Here is a 23101-nt window from a genome sequence, read left to right as displayed (position 1 = left end):
TTATTCAATGAAACTGTACTTCTTGGGGGATTGTGTGGGAAGAATTTTATAAACCTGGAAGTGTTATACGTGAGTGGGGGTTGTTAGCATGTCAGTATTCAACGTAATTTACTAGATATTAACTAGTTATTCCAAAGTTAATTTGGAAAATTTAGTGTTAGCCAAGAATAAATAGCAGCACTCCTTAAGATGTTGGTGAGCTTTTCCCCTTTTAAAAAAATATCCTTTATAAATGACAAAACAGTACAACTGAAGGTTTGTTTTGTAGATTTTTTTTCTCCTTAAACGTTCTCAGGTGGACATTACCAGCCAGTGATTTTTAAATATCCTCACTTGGGATTCTGGTTAAGTACTTTTTTGGAATCACTGAATCAAAAGAAAGATCACTGACTCTTTAGGGCTTTAAATGAATGTTAGCACATATTCAAATCCCAGGCGAGTCTGGAGGGAAGTGGTAAAAGTTTGTCTTTCCTCTTTTTCTGTCTTCCCTCCTCCCAAACCATGGTGACATCTCTCCTCATTTCCTTTAAGTTACTTTGTCCCTAATCTTAGCAAAATTGGCATCCAGGAAAGGATCTGTTGAGCTCATTCACATTCATTAAGAATATTATTGATAGGTTAATATGTTGCCTCTACCAGAATTTTTTAACAAGTGGCAAATCTTTACGTCAGGGGAATGAATCTTTATGGAATTTCAGCCAGATGAGTTTGGAATAAATTTAGGGGAGGGATAGGCAATCTTTCCTGGCACCCTTAAAATTAAATTGTGTAGTTAACTGCTAACTCATAAGACAACTCTAATCAAAGCAATGTTTGTTAGAACTACTGTGATTATAATTCTAATGTATTGTAAAGCACTGAGAATGTAGTTCCTTAATGTTTAAGCAATACTGTTTATATTTATTCTTAAAATACCTTTTCATTTAAGTCAGATATTTCTAAATTGAGATTCCTTCTCCAAACATTAATTATGCTGACTTTTTATTACATCCTTACATTTAAGCTGATTGGCATTCCATAGTGTTTGTGTTTTAATGCCTTTATATAAATGTCTATTGTTGATTCAGAGTTCTGTTCTTGAAGATAATTGATTCAAATGAACTTCCAAAGGAATCAAGTTCCTCCATTTACCTAAACTCATCTGATTGTACAGCTGAATAGGAACTTAGAGGGCTCCTACCTATTACAGCCTTCCACCCCATATAGGAATCCCCCCAACAACATTTCTGATAACAAATACATCTGCTGGATTTCCTCCACCAACCCTCCCCTTGCCATTACTATGAAATTTGTTATTTCAAAAGCAATACTATTATATTGTTAGACAGATTTGGTTGTTAGGAAATTTTCCCTTCTACTGAATTTAACTCTGCCTCTTTGTAAGTTCTAATAATCATCCCTAGTTCTGTTCTCTTGAGCCATATAGAATTAATCCATTCCCTCCACAGAGCAGTCCTTCAAATATTTGAAGACAGTGACGCCTTTGTTTTCCATGCTATTTTTTTCATTTTTCTAATTTTTTTTACTTTAATGAAATGTTATTAAAACAAGTTGGATACTTCACTGGATACATGATCTCATCAGTGGGCCTTTTCCTACCACTGATGCACAAAATCCCAGTTTTTAAAAAAAAATCCTTTTTATTGTGAACTTGACAAACGAATGTTTTTATATGCAAAGAACAGAAGAGAATTGTATATGAAACTGTGAACTTCTGTTAGGTACTTTTGAAAGATGTATATTAAACTTAGCATCAGAGTAACAGAACTGTTCTGTTTGTCTTTGTGCCCTTCTGCATTTCTTTCTTTTCTGTCTTAGGTATTTTTTAAATGTTTCATTGATACTTTATCACTGTCGCTATCTCCCTCCCAAATTTCTCCTGTTCCCCCAAAAAACCAGACTTAAAACTGGAAAGTACTTCTAAACCAACCCACTCTCAATTAACCTTCTCGCTCTGACCATTATTGTTTGAAATTTCAGCTGACAGAACTCTTAGCATTTTCTCTCTCTCCCTCCCCCTTCTGAATACTATGCCTCACTTCATACGACCTGAGATTCAAAGGGAGGGGGGAAGGCTGAACCTATGTTCATCAGTATAGAGAATTTATGGTAAAGAAAGACCTTCTGCTAATGGAGACTGGCAAATGTTCTGCAATTTATATTCTAATAGAGTTGCCTGGGACACTTACGATATTTATATGATATCCAAGGGCACATAGCCAGTATGTATCAAAGGTGGGACTTGAACCCAGGTCTTCCTGACTCTGAGGCTACCACTTTATCTTTCACATCAGGCTGCCATAGCCTTGAGATCACACTTATGATTCCAATTGAATATGTTCAGGAAGACCCTTCAGGGCTGGGGAACCTGTGGCCTCAAGGCCACACGTGGCCCTCTAGGTCCTCAAGTGCAGGTGTGGCCCTTTGAATCCAAACTTCACAGAACAAATCCCCTTAATAAAAAGATGTGTTCTGCAAAACTTGGACTCAGTCAAAAGGCCTCACCCAAGGACCTAGAAGGCCACGTGTGGCCTGGAGGCTGCAGATTCCCCACCCCTGCTAGGTGTTTTTAACCTGAACTCTTTTCTAGTCATGATTCCCCATCCTGTATTTGTAAAGTTGATTTTGTTGGACTCAGGTATAAAACTTACCTATTTCTCTATTAAATTTTATCTTGTTTGATCCCATTATTCTATCCTGTCTGGAGCTCTAAATACTGAGTTTGTCATCCAAAAGGTTAGCTATCCTCTGGGCTTCATGTCACTCGCAAATTTAACAAGCATGACATCATTGATTTTATCGTTGAACATCCCAAGGTTAAGGACAGATTCCTGGAATGTGCTTCTAGAGACCTTTGTCCAATCTGACATTGCTCCATTAAGGGATGTTCTTTGGCTCTGGCTATTCAAGTAATTAAATTCCGAGTGTACCTAATTATACTATTACTCAACCATTCCTCAACCTATCCTACAATCTCAGTAAGCTATATCTATTGGATTCTATTGGTCCAGTAGTCTAGTTATCTGTCAGGAAAGGAAATGAAAGTTATCTGGCATGGCCTATTCTTGATGAAGCCACACCACCTTTTAGTGGTTACTGTTTCCCTTTCTAAATGCTCAAAATCCCTCTCGTTAGTAATGTGTTCTAGAATTTTTCCAGGAATAAAAGTCAAGCTCTTGTTTGTAATTTGCAGTTTTTACCCTTTCCCTTTAAAAAATTGGGATAATTGCTCTTTTTCAGGCTTGCAACAGTTTTCCCATTTTCTAAGATCTTTCAGAATTGCTGATAACAACTCAGCAGTCACATTTGCCAATTCTTTCAATATGCTTAGGATATAATTCATCTGGGCCTAGTAACTTGAGTTCTGTGAGAAGAGAGAGATGCTTTGTGACCACTTCCTCACTTATCTTGGGTTCCACTCCCTCTTAATGATTTTTAATCTTGTCTTTCTTAGTCCAAGGAAGAATTTCTTTAGAAAAGTAAACAGAAGTGAATCCAATGTTTCATCTTCCACATGGTCATCCTTTAACAAGCCAGTGCATTCTCTGATCTTCTTCTTGCCCACAATATAGCTAAAATAAACCAAGACAAAAACCCCTTAAAATTCGTCACCAATTTCAGTTTCTTTTGGACTTCAATACTCCTAACACAGTTGTTACAAGGTCAGATGCCTTGTATTCATCCTTAGTTATTTGCTCTTTTCCTTCATCTATACGTGTTTTGTTTTTTTTAATGTAAGTTTGTTGATCTATTCCTTGTGTGTCTGCATTAGTGTTTTCAGACATCTCTTCTCTTTCCTTTTTGTCAAAATTATTTCTTCTTTTGTCTTTAGAATTGCATTTTTTGAGATTTTATTGTACCTCTTAAGCCAACTTCCTCTGCAAAATATTAAGCCATTGGATCCTAATTATTCTTTTTCTGAACCCTTTGAAGTCTCTCTTCTTCAAATCAAGAGCATATATTATATTAGGCCATGTATGGCTTTAACCTCTCTATCATGAACTCCATGATGATAAGGTGATCACTTGCTCTGAAAGTTCCTAGTTTCTTAATTTGGTCAGAATCAGGACCAAATAGTAGTTCCTGTTGTTTCTTTCTCTGCTTTTTGAAGGAGAAAATCATCATCATCATCATCATTATCATCATCTGCACATCACAAATGTGTTAGCTTTCTCAGTCTGATAAACTTAATTTGTTAAGTGTAAAGGACAGTGCATCAATTACCTCATTAACTATTGGGTCAGATCTGTGAAGACAGGAAATTAGGGCCAGAGCAAGAACACGAGAGTGGCAAAACAAGGAGGGAATAGAAGGACTAGAAGTCACTGTGAGGACAAAGAACATTTATGAGGAATGAATCAGCAGGGGAGATGGAAGTGCAGATTAGGTCAGAGAGGGCAATTTCAGAAGTACAGGTTACAGAAGTGACAAGGTTTGGGGTGGTAGAAAAGCAGGTCTCTAAGACATGAGCACTCCTATCAATGGCAATATTGGTGTGTGTCATGGGAGTTGAGAAAATGAATGAATTTGGAGGACACCATTGTCAAAGAAACATCAAAGTAGGATGTCAAAGTTACCAAGTATTAGGACATGTGTTGAGGAGGAGAGGAAGAGTGTGAGCTAAGTATAGAACTCCTTGAGAAAGGAGGGCCAGTGACTAGTGAATGATGGATGATAACAAGAAAGATTTAGGAGGATGATACAGATAGTTGGAGTGAAGATCTTAGAATCATGGATTTGTAGATATCAAACTTAGAAAGGTCCATAGAGGTCATCTTCTCCAAGTCATTTCCCTTGATATGATTGGCTTTGATGTCTTTGCAAGATTCTTTTTTTTCTGGAAAGCTCATCTCATACCATCAGGTGTGCTCTCATTCTCTTCCCCGTCTAAGACCATCTTTTCCCTTCTTATGCACTTATTGTGTTACAATTTGTAATATAACTATTTGTGTATGTATTTTATCTTCCCAACTAGACTGTATGCTCTTGGAGGACAAGGACCATCTCTTATTTATCTCTGTATCTCAGGTTCTATGAATTATGCAGAGGAAGTGAGGACTGGATCTGTGATTTCTTTGGGATAGAGAATTCCCAGAGGAGGAAGCTCCCTTTACTAACATAGGTCAGCACCTTCTCTGCAATTTACAATCTTAAAGAGTTGCCTGAAGCACTTAGAGGTTAAGTGACTTGTCTAGAGTTGTACAGCCAGGATATGTCAAAGGCAGCACTTGAACCTTGGTCTCCCTGGCTTCCAGGCCACTTTCTGTCCTCTCCTGTGCTGCCTCTTACATGCTGCTCATGATAGGTGCTTTACACATTTGGGTAATGAATGTTACTGAAGTCCTTCTTATATGTTTATTTTTAGGCATACTACTGCCATCCCCTTGCTCTTGTTTTCATTGAGCACACAGTGTTGCAGAGGTATCATGACTATACACACCATTCCAGTACACCAGCTCCTCTTCAGCCTGTCCTGAAACGGCTCAGTGCTTTATATGGACTCTGGTCTCTAAGTCGGCACATGGCTGTGCTTTATCAAGGTGAGATCTTCCTTTCATCGGATGACATGAAAGCATCAGTACTTGTGGTTTTTGCAAAAGAGATATGTTCCCATTGAGAGGTAAACCAGCAGCCTCCATTTTTGCCTAAGCAGATTTTGCTCACTCACACTTTGGCCTTCTTTAAGTTTGATACTTAGACCTGAAGATAATATGGGGCATTAACTATAATAAAATTATAATTGTACTCTAAAAATAACCAAACAGCAAGAATTGAGGACAAATCAGAATGAGACTTAAAATGTAATAGATAAGTGGAAAATCACCTTACACCATACACTCTTGCACATTGAAATTATTAGCTAGTAGTCTGCCTGTTCAAACAGCTATATAAAATTTTCTTGTAGTCTAGCCCAAACAGCTTGGAATTTCATTGCCCCAAATAGCTTACATTGTTTTGCAGTCACAGTCTCTATATATTCCTTCTTCAAAATAATTTATTAAAAGTTATTTGAGATTAACCGCAGGATTAATCCTAAATGGATTTCATGGTTTGTACTTCTTCCAAGGAGTGCCCATTTATTATTTTAATTTTTCTCCTTAAATCCTTTTTATTTTTCACAAAATATGTGTTTAAAGTATAACCCCTGAATAAGATGCATATGACGTGTTTAGACTGCTTAACCTTTTCAGTGTCATGGACCCCATTGGTAGTCTGGTGAAGCCTATTGATCCCTTCTCAGAATAATGTGATTTTAAAAACATAGAATAAAACACCTAGAGTTACCAAAGAAACCAATTATATCAAAATACTGTTTTAATTATAAATTTATATATGTGTGTGTATATAGACATCTATATCTATGTGCATATCTGTCTATCTCTCTCTCTCTATAAATAAGCTCATAGACCCTAGGTTAAGAACCTCTCATTTTGATTTTCATAGCATTGAGGGAAGAATATTGTTGGAAAAGAGCACTTCCCTAGGAAGCAGGAGACCTGGATTTTAATCCAGGCTATGGGACCTTACGAACATAACTCAACCTTTTTCAACCTATGAGAAACGGAAATACTTACATCCTTCATAGGGTGTTTGTGAAGTTCAAACGGAATACCAGATATGAAAACATGAAGCAGTGTAAAAATAGAAGAAATTATTGATATGGTTTCTAATGAAACAAAGACAAACAAAAGACAGGTTAAGTTAGGGAAAAAATGAAGCTGCTAACTGGGCCAGACCAATAACATTTTGCAGAATAAATAATACTTTTGTGGGCCTGATAGTTTAGAAAACTATTTTCAAGGTCACATGAATATTTAAAAACTACTCTCTTAATTTAGCACCCAGGACAGTTTCTAAAATGTAATCTATTCTTATTTGTGTTACTATATATATGTTTGCTATATATACTTGCAGGTGGATATTTTTCTGGTGAACAAGTGGGTAAAATGATAAAGAATGCTATTTTGGGCCTGTGTGCAAAGGTGAGTCCAAGTAACTTATAATGCTGGGTATTAATATCATTATGTAGTAAATCCAGCCAAACCAGAACTTCTGGACACCTTTAACTTTTAAGGGAAATCTACAATAAAACTACACAAAACAAGCTTAAGTCTGTGGTTGAGTCATACAGCTAATGTATGTTTGTGGAATGTCCATACAATTGTAGACTATTAGGCCCTTTGGACAAAGGCTGGAGGCCCTTATAAGGGTACTGAGGACAGAGAATCTCAGAATGGGAGGAAAGGGCCCTTTGACATCATCTAGTGCACTGTTCCTCATTTACAGATGAGGGAGCTGAGGCCCAGAGAGGTAGATGGATGTGCCCTGGATCATTCACTGTGGTTAGTGAATGTGAGGTGGGAGCCCAAGCCTCCCAGGCCCTAGGCAGGTATCTCTGGGGGCTAGTGAGGGAGTCAAGACTATTTTCAGACCAAACTCTTACATCTTCTGCATGAAATATCACAGGATGATAGGGTTGGAAGAGATGTTAAGAGATTGTGTAGCCCAGAGGTAGGGAACCTATGGTCTCGAGGCCACATGTGGCCCTCTAGGTCCTTGGGTGCAGCCTTTTGACTGAGTCCAAGTTTTACAGAATAAATCCTTTTATTAAGGGGATTTGTCCTGTGAAGTTTGGATTTAGTCAAAGGGCTGCACTTGAGAACCTAGAGGGCCACATGTGGCCTCAAGGCCACAGATTCCCCAACTCTGATGTAGCCCAACTTTCTCTTGTATAGAAGAAAGAATTAAAGCTTAGAGAGAAGAGGTCACTTAGCCATGGGGACCCAGTGATTTCAAGGAAAGATGCAGTTTTAACTCAGGTATCCTGATTCTGTCTTTAGTGTTCTTATTACTATAAGATGCTTTGCCCTGCCCCCTCCACAATCATATTTAATTTATTACTCTTTTGGTGATACACTCTCAGGCAGTGCAATTTATTTAAAGTTTTCAAAATTAAATTGTTTTCACTATACTTTGTATTGAGGCAGAAAAAAATGTATTAATTTATGTGTAAAGATTTTCAACACAGTTTTGAAACAAGGGTCTCAATTAGCTTCAAAATTCAATTAACCAAAGTATCCAATTTCTAGAACAAGTTTTTACTGTGTTATTGTTTTACTCTGATGAGTAAAACTGAAAATAAACAGCTACCAACACTATTTAATGCCATTTTAAAGGTTCCTTGGCAAGACAGCACAGAAGTTTTTCATTCCTTTAAAGTAGTTATCATGAAAATAAAAGGTGATTTCTTTGTGCTTACATTTGTGTTCTTATGCCTGGGTCCCAGATATGAATAAAATATGTGTAGTACTCATGCCTATAAATAATATGCCATTTGACCAAATATAGACTTTATTTCTTTCTCAAACTGTTAAAAAAACACCTTAGGGTAGCCTATTCTTAGTAAGAAAATGTCTTTAAAAGAATTTTTGAATTGCAGGAAAAATCAAAACAATTTTTATAATAAATAATACAATTTTATATATCTTATGAAATTACTTTTTGGCTATTGCTTATGTTTTTGCTTTCCTTAGAAAAAATTTCATTTTAGAATCCTAGACTATGTTTGGGGTAACCTAATATCCTGATTTACACCCTATACTGTTTTGTTTATGTGAAACTTAAAATAGGGAGAAAATTTTCACTTTTCATATTACACACTTGAGAGTAATTCTTTAAAAAAGAAATTTATAGGCAAGGCAAATACAAATATGAGCTTTCTATTAGAATTTTTTAACGCTCTTCTGTATTGATAATTCATTAATTCATTCCATTACTAATTAGGCCATGCTGTTGGATTCTGTTTTTATGTGGACCAGTTAGCTTTATTATATTTCATAGTCTCAGACTGTTCCTCTAACTCCCAGCCTCCTATCTTGAAAACCTGTGCTGTTGTGAGTGATAAAGGAGACAAGGCAAGGTGCTATGTGTAACTCAGTGAAAATTCATCCCTACTGCTAGAAAAACAGATGAGGGGAAGTCCAGTTGCATCTCTTTATAATGAAAAAGATAATATCTATTTGTTATTTTTAGTCTAAGCATCTGTCCATCAAAAATAAAATGTGAACTTCTTAAATATTAGTATAAAAATAAACAATGTGAATATATAATTTTATTCCATTTATTACATTATGCCTTATGTAATTTGTGGAATCTTTTGAATTATTATGTACTGAGTTGGCAGTTACAATCTAGACCTAAAAACTTATTCATGGCCCCGCTTTTCTATTAGAGAAGTTCATTTTAATCATATAATAAAATATTTTAAATAATGTTTTTGCATGTAAAGGGAATTTCTAAGGGACCTCCTCATATAGATTTTATTTGTCATCTTGAATAATAGTGTATACAATGGCTGAGTAATAAAACATTACTGAGGATCATGGGACATTTCTTTTTATTACTTTACCAGTTGGTCATAAACAGCTCTTACATTTTTTTTGATGTATTTTTCTAACTAAAACAGACGGTAACCTGGCAAAACAAGGACTAATAAAGAGACAAGACTAGGAAGACAGTTTTTAAAAAATTAATGAGTTGCAAAGAAATCATTTTTATGAGTGTACCTGGCCTAATTGAAAATAAGTGAAGAACAACATGGTAAAAATATTAAAATACAAACTAAAGGAATCTGTTGTTATCCAGGCCCATAAAAAGATAATGTGTGAGTAATAGATCTGTGTGTGACTGCTTCAGTTGCTGGTGGGTTGTGGCAACAACTCTGCTGCAACTCTTTGACTCCCTGGTAACCATAGTGAACCTAAGGAGCTGCCAAGTTTATGGACTTTGTTTTCAAACAGCTGAAAGATGATGCAGTTGCCCTGGTAGATGTCATCGCTCCTCCGGACTTCATTCTGAACTCACCAATTGGCAAGGCCGATGGCGAGGTAAAAAGGAAACCTTCTTTGTTTTGGAAAAATAACTTATAGAAATGGGAGGATGAGGAAAATGAGAACCTACGAGGTTGGCAACAGCTGTTCTCCAAGAGAGTGTAAGGGATGCGATCAGCATCAGTGAAGAGAGTGCTCACACCAATGCATTCACAGGTGGTTGAAGTCCTATGCCCAGGAGAGGCTGTTCTTGGTGTCCTCCAGGATCCCTTGAAGCTCTCAAATTCTGCAATTCCGGGCAGATAACAAAAAACACAACCTAACAACCAGTGACCAAATCATTACTGGATGTAGTTTAAAAGAAAAAAAAACAACTTGTAGTGAGACTGATGATTTAACCATGTGTTCTTGGGTGAAGAGTTCATATTAAATACAAATCCAGCTATATCTGATTTTCTAGAGAATCATTAAAGCAAGAGTAATGCTTCAGATTGTGAAGTAAATTATTGAGTTTGTGATATGTGAAGAGAGTAAAAACTAAGCTCTTGTGTACAAGGAAATGAAAAATAAAACTGGGGAGGCCGGGAGCATACCAGGAGGAGAGGTCAATGAATATATATTTAGGGTGGAAAGAACCTTAGATGTTCATTGAAGGTAGACAACAGGTAAAGGCCTGCATATGAGTAGTAGTTTGTTATAAGCGAGTGGCAAAGCTTCTTGAACCTTTTCCATTCCTGACCCCTTTTCCTGTTCCAACAGTATTAGTTGGCATTGCATGGCCTGAAGGCATGCACATTGCAAAGTATGCATGCTTTGGATTCAGAACCAAGGCTGCAGTGAAGTTACACGATGCAACAGGCAAGCACTGCCAGAAACACCTCGAATTCATTACTCTTTTGATTTTTAATTAATTTTTGGTCATTGCACACTCAGAAACCTTTTACTGTTGCCAAATTTTTCATGACCCCATATGGGGTTGTGGCCTACAGTTTAAGAAGCATTGATCTAGATCAGCCAGATGCCTAACATACTATTTAAATTGATCTTTTCTGGATCATTAGAAGGAAAAAAAGAGAGGTTTCCTTTAGAAAATTTATTAGTAGCAAATCAAGTAATTCTTGTAATACGTAAGTCCCAGTTTTCACTGAAACTTGTTTTACAAGTCATACTAGCCTGATTGATAGCTGTCCTTTGGGAATGATGTGCAATGAGTAAAATACAGATTGAAGACCCAGTATAGATTCATCCTCTCTTTGGGTCTTAGTTCCTTCATTTGTAAAATGAGGCATTTGGAATGATCTCTCAGACTCTTTCCAGCTCCAGAGTCTCTGATCCTATGATTCCAGGAGCAATGGAGCCAAGCCATGTCTGAGTTTGTAGGCACACTATCTTACCCAGTCTGTGCTGTATAGAGAAAACATGCATGACCAGAAAACTATATAATTAGGACTAGGCAAAGGATGCCTTTCTTAGGTGGATATAACCCGAATTAATGTGTTGAACTTTTGTGAGAGTCTATATGAAAATGGGCTGCTATTATGCAGACTCTCAAAATCACAGATTTTCACGCTAGAAGGGACTCCACAGGCCATCTAGTCCAACTTATAACTAACCAAGAATTCCCTCTGCATTGTCCCCAGCAAATAGCTATCCAGACTTTGTGCGAAAATCTGGAAAGTGGCCCACTATGCTTTGGGATAGTTGTAATAATTAGGAAGTTTTTCCCCTGACATCAAACCTAAATATGTTTCTCTGCAATTTCCACCTATTGCTACAAGTTCTGTCCTATGGAGCCAAACAGTACAAAGTGAAGCCCTTTCTCACATGGTTTCCCTTCAGATACTTGAAGACAACCAGCATACACCCCCTTAAGTCTTTGCTTGTCAAGTTCAAGCTTGATTCTCACATGGCATCATCTCAGATCTTGTCATCCTGGCTATGTTTTTGGCTGGTCACTCTTCACTTTATCAATATCCTGTACCCCAAATTACATATAATATTTCAGATATGTCCCACCCAGGGTAGTATACAGTAGGACTTATCACCTCCTTCTTTCTGAACATTATGATGAAGATCACAAGATTTTGGGGGGCTAGCATCACCCTGTTGACATCTTCAGTTTGTGGTCCACTAAAATTACCCCACATGTTTTTTCTAGTAAAATGTTACACCTTTCCTATCATTTATTGTTGTCTTCATATACTATATTTTGAAATTTCATTTCAATCTTTGTTTTTATTAACTCCAAAGATTTTTTTATTAATAACACTTTAAAATTCTCCTGATAAGCTGTTAGTACCCAATTTTGTGTGCTTTCAACAAAAATTTGAGTTGGGAGGTGGGAGTTACTTATACATTCAACCATCTGAACAATTTGTTTCTGTTTTGCAGCTGTATAAAAACCTCTGGACTACTGTCCTTCAGGGAAGCAAAGTCCTAGAGAGGCCATCATGGTGGACAGAATTTTCGACCCATAAACCCATCATAGGAAGTTTGAAATCAAAACTCTAGGTCCAGTGTCAATGCCAAGGCACCACGTGGACATTTATCCTTGGGCATCTGCATCATTTCTACCTACAAAGATCTTGGGCACAGAGGGCTATCACTCTGGCATCCCATTTGACTACTTCCAGAAGATTTTGAACAGAACCATCATTTTCTGGGACAGCACATCTGCTCTTATCAATCAATTCCAGCTATAGAGGCACTCATGTTGTTTAACAGTATTTGCTTCCCTTGCATGGTCAAGTGGTAATGTGTAATTTACCATTATAATTTTCATACTTATCATGATTTCCTACATGAAATGGAAACAAGATAAAGTATATCAACTTTGATGAAGGAATAGACTAGGTAATTTGAATATTTGAATATCTCTATTTTCATATTTAAATCTGTTGAGCAAAGTCACTTATTAAGTGCCTTCTTTGTGAAATTTATTATATTAATTGCTGAGGGAGATAACACATTTAAAGAAGAAAAAGTCCTTCAAGGGGCTTATAGTCTAATAGAGTCTGACTAAATTTTTATATAAATAAATATAATTCATATTAGAATATGGTACAAAGAAAAGAAGAATTCAAAATACTATAAAATAAAATTAAGGAGATAGCACTTCCAGGTAGGGGAATTCAATGAAGACTTAATGGAGCAGGAAACAGGTAGAGGCAGCAAAGGAGGACATTCCATGTGTGCTAAGCCTTGGAAGGTGGAAAGCATGGGGTATGTGCCTTGCCCAAAGTTGGCCCCTTAGCAAACATTCATTCCTCCTCCAGGGATTGTATGCCATTATTTCTTGAATCAATCTGGGAATGTTTGCTTCACTAAGGACTTCATTGTTCCACTTGATATCTGCTCTAAATCCAGGTGATCTTCCTTTACATAATCATTGCAATTCAATTTCATTAATCTGGACTAAATGAGGGAACACAAAGTCTGAATTATGGACTTGGGGGAGCATTGTGGTTTCATTACTTTTAAGCATTTAACTGGAAATAACCTTCGAGGAAGTGTTTTTAAGAAGAGAGAAGAAATCTAGACCCCAGTTGCTAGATCATTGCTAATTTGAGACATTCACTATATCTATTTGTTCTCTTCAATGATTAAATCTGTTTCTCCTCTTCATCAGGTGAAATAAATCTACTACAATCTTGTTTATAGTATTCATTTGCTTAGTAACATGTTTTCCATAAGTAATATAAGGGTAATTTCAGGCCGGGTTCATTTTCTATAAATCCTGAATTAATAGAATTGGAATGATTAGAGTCTGATTGTACATAATTCTTACTGAGTCTGATCAGTATTGAACAATGACAAAGCCAAGTGTAAAATGTTAATTAGATAAAAGACATCTTTAATTTTTTTAGTTCCTGCAATTTTATTCATTTTTGTATTTATTTCAGGTGTCTATTGCACATCATTGTATCTGTAATAAATAATATTAAGTTCCCAGCTAAAACTAGGGCCAAACTGGTCCTTTCTGGATACAGGTTAGACTCAGTCTTCTATTCAAGTGGCAGTTGCAATTTTTGTTCCTTCATTACTTGGTTTTTTAAGGTGAAATGTGTTAGATTACAAATCTAGCCCACTTCCCTAGTTGTATAGAAGAGGAAACCAAAACCTACAGAGCACAATGTTGTTGAACATTCAAGATTGATATAGCAGGGGAAAGCCAGAGCCAGGACTTAGCACTTAGGACTGCTTGGTGGACAAAGCTCAGTCATTTCATTTTTAAGCTCTTTGAAAATCAATCTCCTACTTTTAACAAAATTATAAAATATCCTTAAGTCTAGATTTCTCTGACCTAATAAGACTGAGACTATTTAGTGAAAGGCAACCAGGATAGTGAGAGGGCTCAAAACCATGAGAGGATCTACTGAAGGAACTAGGAATGTCAAGCCTGGAGAAGCCTGGGCTCCAGGAGACATGAGCTAGGATTTGAAGGGCCATAGTGTGGGATAGGAATTAGATTTGTTATACCTGACCCCAGAGGGAAGAACTAGGACCAATAAATGGAAGAGGAGAAGTATAATGTTTAATTTGTGAATTCAAGGCAGAGAGACAGACTCATGTTCAGAGGACTCACCTAACTATGATTTACTGATACCAAAACAAAAACTACAGGAAGGTTCTATATACTAGTTTGTGACATAGCCACCTAGGGTCCCATTTGTTCTGGTTCTGGAGCATGGGCCCAAGCAGGGCTTGGCCAACTTTTTAGTGATGACTGCATACTGGGCTTGAGTGACCCATTGCTCCACAGGAGAGATGTCTTTTTACACTCAAATGTAAACAAGCTGCTCAAGTAAGAAAACCCAATGCATCTGGGAGTTTACCAGGCAAAAGTAAATCAGACGAGAATGCTTGACTGGGATGGTACAGTTACTTTGGTGCCTTGTGGTTACACTTACTGTATTTGTCAACATATCTCCTGGTTTCTTTAGACATGTTCTATTCCACTCCCCATGAAGAAATGGCTAAGACACCAATACCAGGAAGAGCTTTCTCATTTGTCCAAAAATGGGAGGGATTACCTCACTAGGTGGTGAATTTCTCTACTAGTGGTACTCTTCAAACAGTCTGGATGGCGACTTATCAGAAACGGAATGGAGGAGACGCCTGCTTCTGTGTGGGGTGCATCTGATGACTTCTGAAGTTCTTTCTTTTTCTGGGATTTGATGGATCAGTAGACTGCCTCTGAAAGAAGTGAATTCTCCTTCACTGAACATGATTGTCATGGCAGGGATTTTATAGAGGCTCTTAATGTTTCAGGTAGGGGTTGGACTTGATGCCTTCTCAAATCCCTTCCAACTCTAAGATTTAATGATTATTTAGCGATTTTTAAGACATGTTTTTCCTTTAAATTTTCTTGCTTTCAGCTAAAATGGGAAACCAAGAAAGCATTGTTTTGCACCTTATGTAGATTCACTATTGTATATGCTCACACAAAAACGAAATCAACGATGGTAATTTTAAATGAATAAATTCCTCCATTGTAGAAGACTTCTCTGATTCAAGAGAACACGGGGGTTTCCTATACTTTTGTAAGTGGTATCTTCATTGGGATTTAGCTGTGACGTCATGGCTAAAGCTATTTTGCGTAACCCCACAGGCACTGATGAGCTTTCAACATAGATTTCCATTCATTTTTCTCCCTCTCCTAGGGTATTGCAGAGCCTACAGAGTTCAGTGGTGGGTTGGGCTTCATCAGCTCAATATTGTACCTACTATACTAAGATCTAAATGATTTCCATCTAATTCCAGAAGCAGTAGTTAAAACAAACAAACAGAAAACAACACAAATCCAGTTGACATTCTTAATGACTATTGTATGATTCCCTACATTAATTATTTCCAAAGATCTATCATTTCATCAGTGTGGAGGCTTCTTCCATTTGAGTCTCCTTTACACCATAGCAGATGGTCTTTATGAGTTACTAGCAAAATGGCCCACCTCCTGGTGATAAGCCTCTCAGATTTATAATTCAGTTATTGGGCTGTATTTTCTTGCAAACTCTGCAGGTCTAGCCTGAGCTTTCAAATTGCTGAGGTTCCATTAAAGTATCCAGAGTTACTTGATGCCATGATGATGCATCAGAGGAGAATTTTAGCAGATAAGCTATCTAAAATGTAATTAGAAAATGTCATTCTGTTTCTGGCCTCAGACACTAGCTGTGTGGCCCTGAGCTTAATATCTTATGTCACTAATATCTGACTCAGTTTCTCATTTGTAAAATGGGAATTTTACTACCTACCTCCCAGGATTATTGTGAGGTTAAAATTAGATAATATTTAAAAGTGCACTGCAAACCTTAAAGCACTATAAAAATGCCAGATTGTTGTTTTTATTATTATTTTACTACATTTGAGATCCTTCACGATCTAGCTCTAATCTCACTTTGTGGCATTATGCTACTTCCCTTTTAATGCCCAATGCTTCAGCCAAACCAGATTACTGTGTTTTCTAAACATAATATATTAAGTCAATTTTCTCACTTTGGTCAATATTTTAAAATGAGCAGGTAACATACTTCATTATGGTCATGAAGTGGAGGGGGCAAGCACTATCCTCACAGCCATACCGGCTCACATCCCAGGTGTCAGCTTGAATCCTCCGCCTCCCACCCTTCCCCCCATATTAGTCATCAGCTCCTATCTGGTTTCATAACATCTCTCTTTTAGACCGCCTTCTCTCCTCTGACACTGCCACCTATCCTGTGGCAGGTCCTCATCCCTGCACATCTGGACTCCCGCTTGCTATCCCTGCCTCAAGTTTCTCTGCACTCAGAGAGCTACACTCTCAACTCTCGTGGCTCCCTATTACCTCCAGGATCAAACATAAAATCCTGTATGGCTTTTAAAGCCCTTCATTACCTGGTCCTTTCCTCCTTTCCAGTCTTCTTCTTTACACTTCCCCATGTACTCTATGATTAAGTGATCCTGGCCTCTCTGCTCTTCTTCAAAAAGGACTGTGCATTTACACTGTTTGTTCCCCATACCTGGAACGCTGCACATTAACCCTTGATATTTCAAAATTTTAATTTGTTGAATTGACACTGAAGACTGATCACAGTGCCCTAAACATTGTTATTCTCCTGGTACTGCTATTTGGTTGTCAGTCACGAAACCTTAGGACCTCAGAAGAGTCCCAATTTCAGGTGACCAAAGGGCAGTGGAAAGATGCATGGTGGGCATTTGGCTGCATGTATTACCCAAAATGACCTACATGTAAGGAGCAACATAAAGCAGCGCTTCTTAAACTGTGGGTTGTGACCCCATGGGGTCATGAAAAATTTGGCAACAGTAAAAGGTTTCTGAATGCACAACAACCAAAAATTAATTCAAAATTAAACTCATAATGAATTTGAGGTGTTTTTGGCAGTGCTTGCCCAACTTCACTGCAGCCTTGGTTCTGAACACAAAGCATGAGCACTTTGCATTGCACATGCCCTCAGACCATGCGACACCAATGAATGCTGCAGAAACTCAAAAAGGAGTCATGAGTGTAAAAAGTTTAAGAAGCCCTGACCTAAAGGACACCATCCAATATACATAAGGAAAGAGAAGACTGGTCATGTAGCAAGTATGTGTGTGATGTGTGTGTATGTATGTATGTACATATATATATGTGTGTATATATATAGATAGATAGATAGATAGATAGATAGATAGATAGATAGAGACACAGACACAGACACACACACACACACAAGGAGCTTAGAAGGTGTTAAGGATGCAGTTATTAGAGATCCTGTGACATACTTATCACTGCCTAAGACCTTTGGGACAGGTAGTTCCTGAAAAGTTTATAGTATAGTCTACTGCATGAGACTTTTCCTAGGGACACACACAACCCAGGGAAATGCAACATAATCATACAGAGAGACCACCAAGGTTATACCAGACCATAATGTTTCACCCACAATAGGGTGTCACTCTAGCCTTCTTCTCGGTGTCCTCCCTGATGGCTCAGCTCTGTAGCCTCAGGACCAACTTAGTAACACCCTCCTAGCCACCTGGTGGTATTAAGCTTGTATAAGCTGACTATAGGCAGCCTCAGAGGGAAAATAGAGATCGGTGCCCTCATCAGGAGGATTGGCTGTAGCTACTGCCTTCCTGATTATGGTAATACCATTGAAACAGTGGTTTGTATTCACACATCCCACTCCTTACTGCTCTCTCAAAAACATCCACATTCTAGGTTTTGTTTTGTTTTTTTCTCCTCTTTGAGAAAAAAAATTAAGCACTAGTATAGTCTTATAAGGGCAAGATTCTTAAGGGATAAAAATAGTACTTGGGAATTACTATTCAATTTATTCCTTGTGTGTTTTTGTTTGAAGTTCTGTTCAATCATTTTGCTAGAATCTTGTCAGTTCTTTAAGATCTCTCTAAATTTCATATCTCCTCATTAACAAGCTTACACAAACAAAATGAATGCTTAGAAATGTAGTCCTTTATTATAATCCTGAGGGGAAGCTTGTGGGTTTGGATTTTTCAAAAACACATTAACCACAGATGGACCAAGTGAGCTGGGCCAGATGAATGAAGTTGGAATTAATTCAACAAACATTTATGAAACTCCTGGATAGGAAGGAGCCCCTATGTTTGGCACTTTAAATACAAAGATATAAAATGCATGACACCATTTCTTGTCTTTGTAGAGTTTATAATATACCTGGAGATGTATGTAGATAAATTGTGTGTGTAGAAGCAGGGAGTAGCAGCTAAGAAGTACAGTACGTAGAGTGCTAGGCTTGGAATCAGGAAGATCTGAGTTCAAATCTAGTCTTACACACTTATTAGCTGTGTGACCCTGGGCAAGTCACTTAACCCTGATTGCCTCAGTTCCTCATCTATAAAATGAGCTGGAGAAGGAAGTGACAAACCACTCCAGTATCTCTGCCAAGCAAACCCCAGATGGAATCACAAAGAGTCAGACACAACTTAAATGACTGAACAACAACAGAAACAGGAAGTCCAAGGATTTATGTATGATTACCAGTTCTGGAAAGCATTAGCAATTTTTGGTAAATGAGTCTGAGATTTAAGGGAATAACTGGTAAGTTATTCTGAGATCAACCAACCAATCAATAAATCGATAAACATTTAAACACCAACCACGTGCCAGGCACTGTGCTAAGAAGTGGGTTTATTTAAAAAGGGAAAAAATAGTCCCTGTCCTCAAGGAGCCCCTAATCTAATGGAGATCAAAGGCAGAAGTCAATAAAGCAACAACTCGAGGGAAAGCTGCAAAAGAAGCCAGGAGGACATGAGCTATGTCTGTGAACAGAGGCCATAAAGCCAGCTTAAGACTAGGGCTGGAGGAAGGAGTGATATTTCATCTAGAAAGATATAGGAAGAGCACCTCGATTGAGGCAAATTTGTATGTTGGAGACTGACTGTCTCAAGGAAGGAATCATCTCAAGAAACCACCTCTTTATAAGTGCAATCTGCTAATAATAATGATAGAAGATATTGTCCTATTTGATCCTTACAACATCCCGCCGAGGTTGCTCTATAATGATTATCCCCACTTTATAGATGAGGAAACTGAAGCTCAAAGTGGTTCAAGTCACTTGATCTTGTGGATGTCTGGTGCCTGGGAAGTGATAAAGATGGTGGTACTGTCAACAGGAAAAGAAGAGTTCACAAAAAAGATTTATAGCAGTTCTTTTTGTGGTGGCAAAGAATTAGAAATTGAGGGAGATTCCGGTCAATGGGGGAATGGCTGAACAAGTTGTGGTATATGAATGTAACAGGATACTATTGTGCTGTAAGAAATGACGAGCAGGATGATTTCAGAAAAACCTGGAAAGACTTACAGGAACTGATGCTGAGTGAAGTGAGCAGAACCAGAACATTGTGCATAGCAACAGCAATACCGTGTGATGATCAACTATGAGTGACTTTGTTCTCAGCAGTACAGTGATCCAAGACAATTACAAAGGACTCATGATGGAAAATGCTATCCACAGCCAGAGAAAGAACTATGGAGTCTGAATTCAGATTGAAGCATGCTATCTTCACTTTCTTTCTTTTGTGTGTGTGTGTGTGTGTGTGTGTGTATTTTCCTTTTGGCCTGTTTCTTCTCTCAGAATATGACTAATATGGAAATATGTTTTGTATGATTGCATATATATGACCTATATCAAATTGCCTACCATTTTAGAAAGAAGGGAGGAGAGGGAGGGAGAAAAATTTGGAACTCAAAATTTTGCAAGAATGAATATTAACTGTCTTTACATATAATTGGAAAAATAAAATACTATTTAAAAAGAAAAAAAGAGTTGAGAGGAAGCCCATGTGACCAAATCATGATAATTCATATTTATTTACAAAAGGCTTTACAATTTTAAAACATTGACATGCTTTACCTCATTTTCTTTTTCTCACAGAACCCTATGAGGTAGGTTGTGTGACCTATTTTAGGCTTGTACCTAGAAGTGGTCTGAGAAGTCATCTAGACTGACCACCTCCCTTTTCGAATAGGGAAGCAGGCCCAGATAGGATTAAGAAATTGTCCATGATTCCACGGCGACTGACTTAGGTTTCAAGCCCAGGTCTTCCTCATTCCAAGTGCAAAGCTTTATCATCTGTGCCACATAGCTAACCCCATTTCCCCCACATTTTGTATTCCCTGTATTGCAGAGTGTGTAATGAATACTCAGCAAATGTTTCTCAAATAAACAAATGAGTGAATGAAAAATCTATCATCTCTTTGACTTGAGAAGTCAAGGCTGGCCATGTTGTTTGAATGTAAAACCTATGCTTGCCAAAAAGACTATTTTATGGAGAACTCACACAGGGTAAGCATTCACATGGTGGTCAGAAGAAGCGATACAAGGACACTCTCAAGGTCTCTCTTCAGAACTTTGGAATTAATTGTGTAATGTGGGAGACACTGGCACAGGACCACTCAGCATGGTGTTCCCACATCAGAGCAGGTGCTGTGTTCTATGAGAAAAGCAGAATTGAAACACTTCAAAGGAAACTCAGGATGTCCAAAAACATGTGCTATTTGTGCTTGACCTGTGGTAGAACATTCCAAGCTCATATCGGTCTGATCAGCCACAGTCGGACACAGTGAAACTTGACTCTAGCACAGTGATGTTATTTTGGTCCTCTTTGAGAATGAAGGACAACAACCAGCCTGTCAATAAGATCAGTAAGCTCATATTTTGATCAGGATGGTGATGATAGCTGACGTTTCTATTGTTCCTTGAGGTTCACAAAGCTCTTTATGTATAGGATCTCATTTGATCCCCTTTGGCCTGGAATGTAAAGCATGTGAAGGGAAATAATAGGAGACAAGACAAAAGGGGGGTGGTGAGCCTTTCTGACTTTCCAAAGGCTTTCTGCCCAAGAGCTCCATCGATAGGTACATTTTAATGCACTTCACTGGATTAACAATCTCTTCCTGCCAGTGTGATTGTGCCCGTTTTACAGATGAGGAAACTGAGACCCACAGAAGAGAGGTGATGTGTCCATGATTATACAGATAATAAGCGTCAGAGCCAAGACACAATCCATGTCTTCTGACTTACTTCACTAAAGCACTAGATTTCGATGCAAGAATTGATGTTCAAAAAATTACTTAGGAAATGTATGAAAAGTAGGCAAGGAATAACAATAGATGCACTGCCCAGGTGATCTCCTGATACCCAGAATACATGAAAAGATGCAGGGGGAGTTCTTTAGTTCAGTGGCCTGATCCTCTAGTTGATTAGATGTGAGTTCTGGTTCTAAAAGAAGGAGGAGATAATCAGTTTCTGCCACCTATTTCGGTTCCTACATTTGCCAGGAAAGATCTCTCCAAATGCATGATTATGCAAACATATAAATTCTCCAAACATATAAACTTGAGATTATGCAAACATATAAACTCTCCAAAATGGCAGATTATACAAATCTGCCACTGTGCTAAGCAAGGGGAAGGGAGGTGAGCCATAGACAAGACTCCCCAAAATTTATTTAAGGCCATTCTGGACAGCTAGCGGAGCCTGGGGATGGGGATGCTGTAGGTGCCCAAGGCTGGGTCCAGCTTGGAGCGGTGCGGCAGCTTCCAAGATGCTTTCCAAGCTCTCTCTTCTTCTGTACAAAACAAGTCTTACCTCTGACATGTGCTGGGAATGCTTTCTTGTTTGGGGGAGTTCTAAGCAATTGATTGGTAGGGGAAGCCAGGAGTTATCTGTTAAATCTGTTACATGCTTTGGGATTTGTGAGCATTGTCACTGATTGAGGGAGTAGCGTAGAATGGGATCTGGAGCCCACCCCTTCCATCCCAGCCTTTTTCCAATCTGCTTGAGGGCAGCCAACTACGAGGAAGTGAAAAGATCTTATCCATGACTCCATGTGTCATGGGACATTTAGGTCCAGCGGAAATTTTCTCTGTGAATGTTGTAATTAGAGGGACGAGAAAGGACTGAAGGAAAAAGAGAGTAGAAACAATAAGAATACATAGCAAATGGGACAGTAGCCAATTAATATGAGCATCACTGTTTCCATGAACGTCTGTCTCTAAATTTCCAGACCATTGCCGGGGAGGTGGCGTTGGGATATTTTCAATGGAGAGCTCAAAGTTCCTTTGGAAGGGCTTATAGCTTTCCCCTTGGGATTCTACATAGGACTACTAACTCCTCCTATAACGGAGGGGAAATAAGCATCCAACGCAGAGATCCCAAGGGTGTTGGTGGGAGAGGGGGTGGGAAAGACTCCATTTATACTCATATAGCTATGCAGAAATAGAAATGTGTGTATATGCATCCCTTAGCAAACAATATCAACTCACTCGCATTCCTTGATTACACAAACTATAAGAAGCAAACATGTCCTTCTATAAATCCTGAAGAGGCCATAGAAACCACAAACCAGATACAAAGGATCAATCCATCTACAAACATTGATTACGCAGTCTGGCACCGTGCAAGGCACTAGAGACTCTAAGACAAAAGGAAAACAGTTTCCACACTATATTTTAATGAAGGCAACAATATGCATCACACACACACACACACACACACACACACACACACACACACACACAAGTACAATGGGGCAGCTAGCCCCAGTGGCCCAGTGGAATGCCAAGCCTGGAGTTAGGAAGATTCATCTCACTGAGTCCAAATCTGGCCTCAGACACTTCCTAGCTATGTGACCCTGGGCAAGTCACTTAACCCTGTTTGCCTCCGTTTCCTCATCTGTAAAATGAGCTAGAGAAGGCCATGGCAAACCACTCCAGTATCTCTGCCAAGAAAACCCCAAATGGGGTCATG

General features: G+C 38.2%; 1 protein-coding gene across 3 annotated transcripts in view; it reads left to right on the top strand.

Moving 5' to 3' along the window:
• The window catches only part of ACOX3 (acyl-CoA oxidase 3, pristanoyl), a 90831-nt gene extending 75504 nt beyond the window's left edge, over window positions 1-15327 (top strand). For 2 of the 3 annotated variants that reach the window (XM_036762767.1, XM_036762768.1), the window contains 4 exons: window positions 5366-5540; window positions 6916-6983; window positions 9801-9887; window positions 12222-15327. In XM_036762767.1, coding sequence (XP_036618662.1) covers window positions 5366-5540; window positions 6916-6983; window positions 9801-9887; window positions 12222-12341 — 450 coding nt within the window. In that variant the 3' untranslated portion in view covers window positions 12342-15327. The remainder of the gene's footprint in view (window positions 1-5365; window positions 5541-6915; window positions 6984-9800; window positions 9888-12221) is intronic. The other variant, XR_005010646.1, reaches the window with a different exon arrangement.
• The last annotated feature ends 7774 nt before the right edge of the window (window positions 15328-23101 follow it).

The sequence above is a fragment of the Trichosurus vulpecula genome, chromosome 6 (assembly GCF_011100635.1).
Source record: "Trichosurus vulpecula isolate mTriVul1 chromosome 6, mTriVul1.pri, whole genome shotgun sequence".
Classification (NCBI taxonomy): domain Eukaryota; kingdom Metazoa; phylum Chordata; class Mammalia; order Diprotodontia; family Phalangeridae; genus Trichosurus; species Trichosurus vulpecula.
Note: the sequence above shows the minus strand (reverse complement) of the source record. Positions and strands in the feature narration are given on the sequence as shown.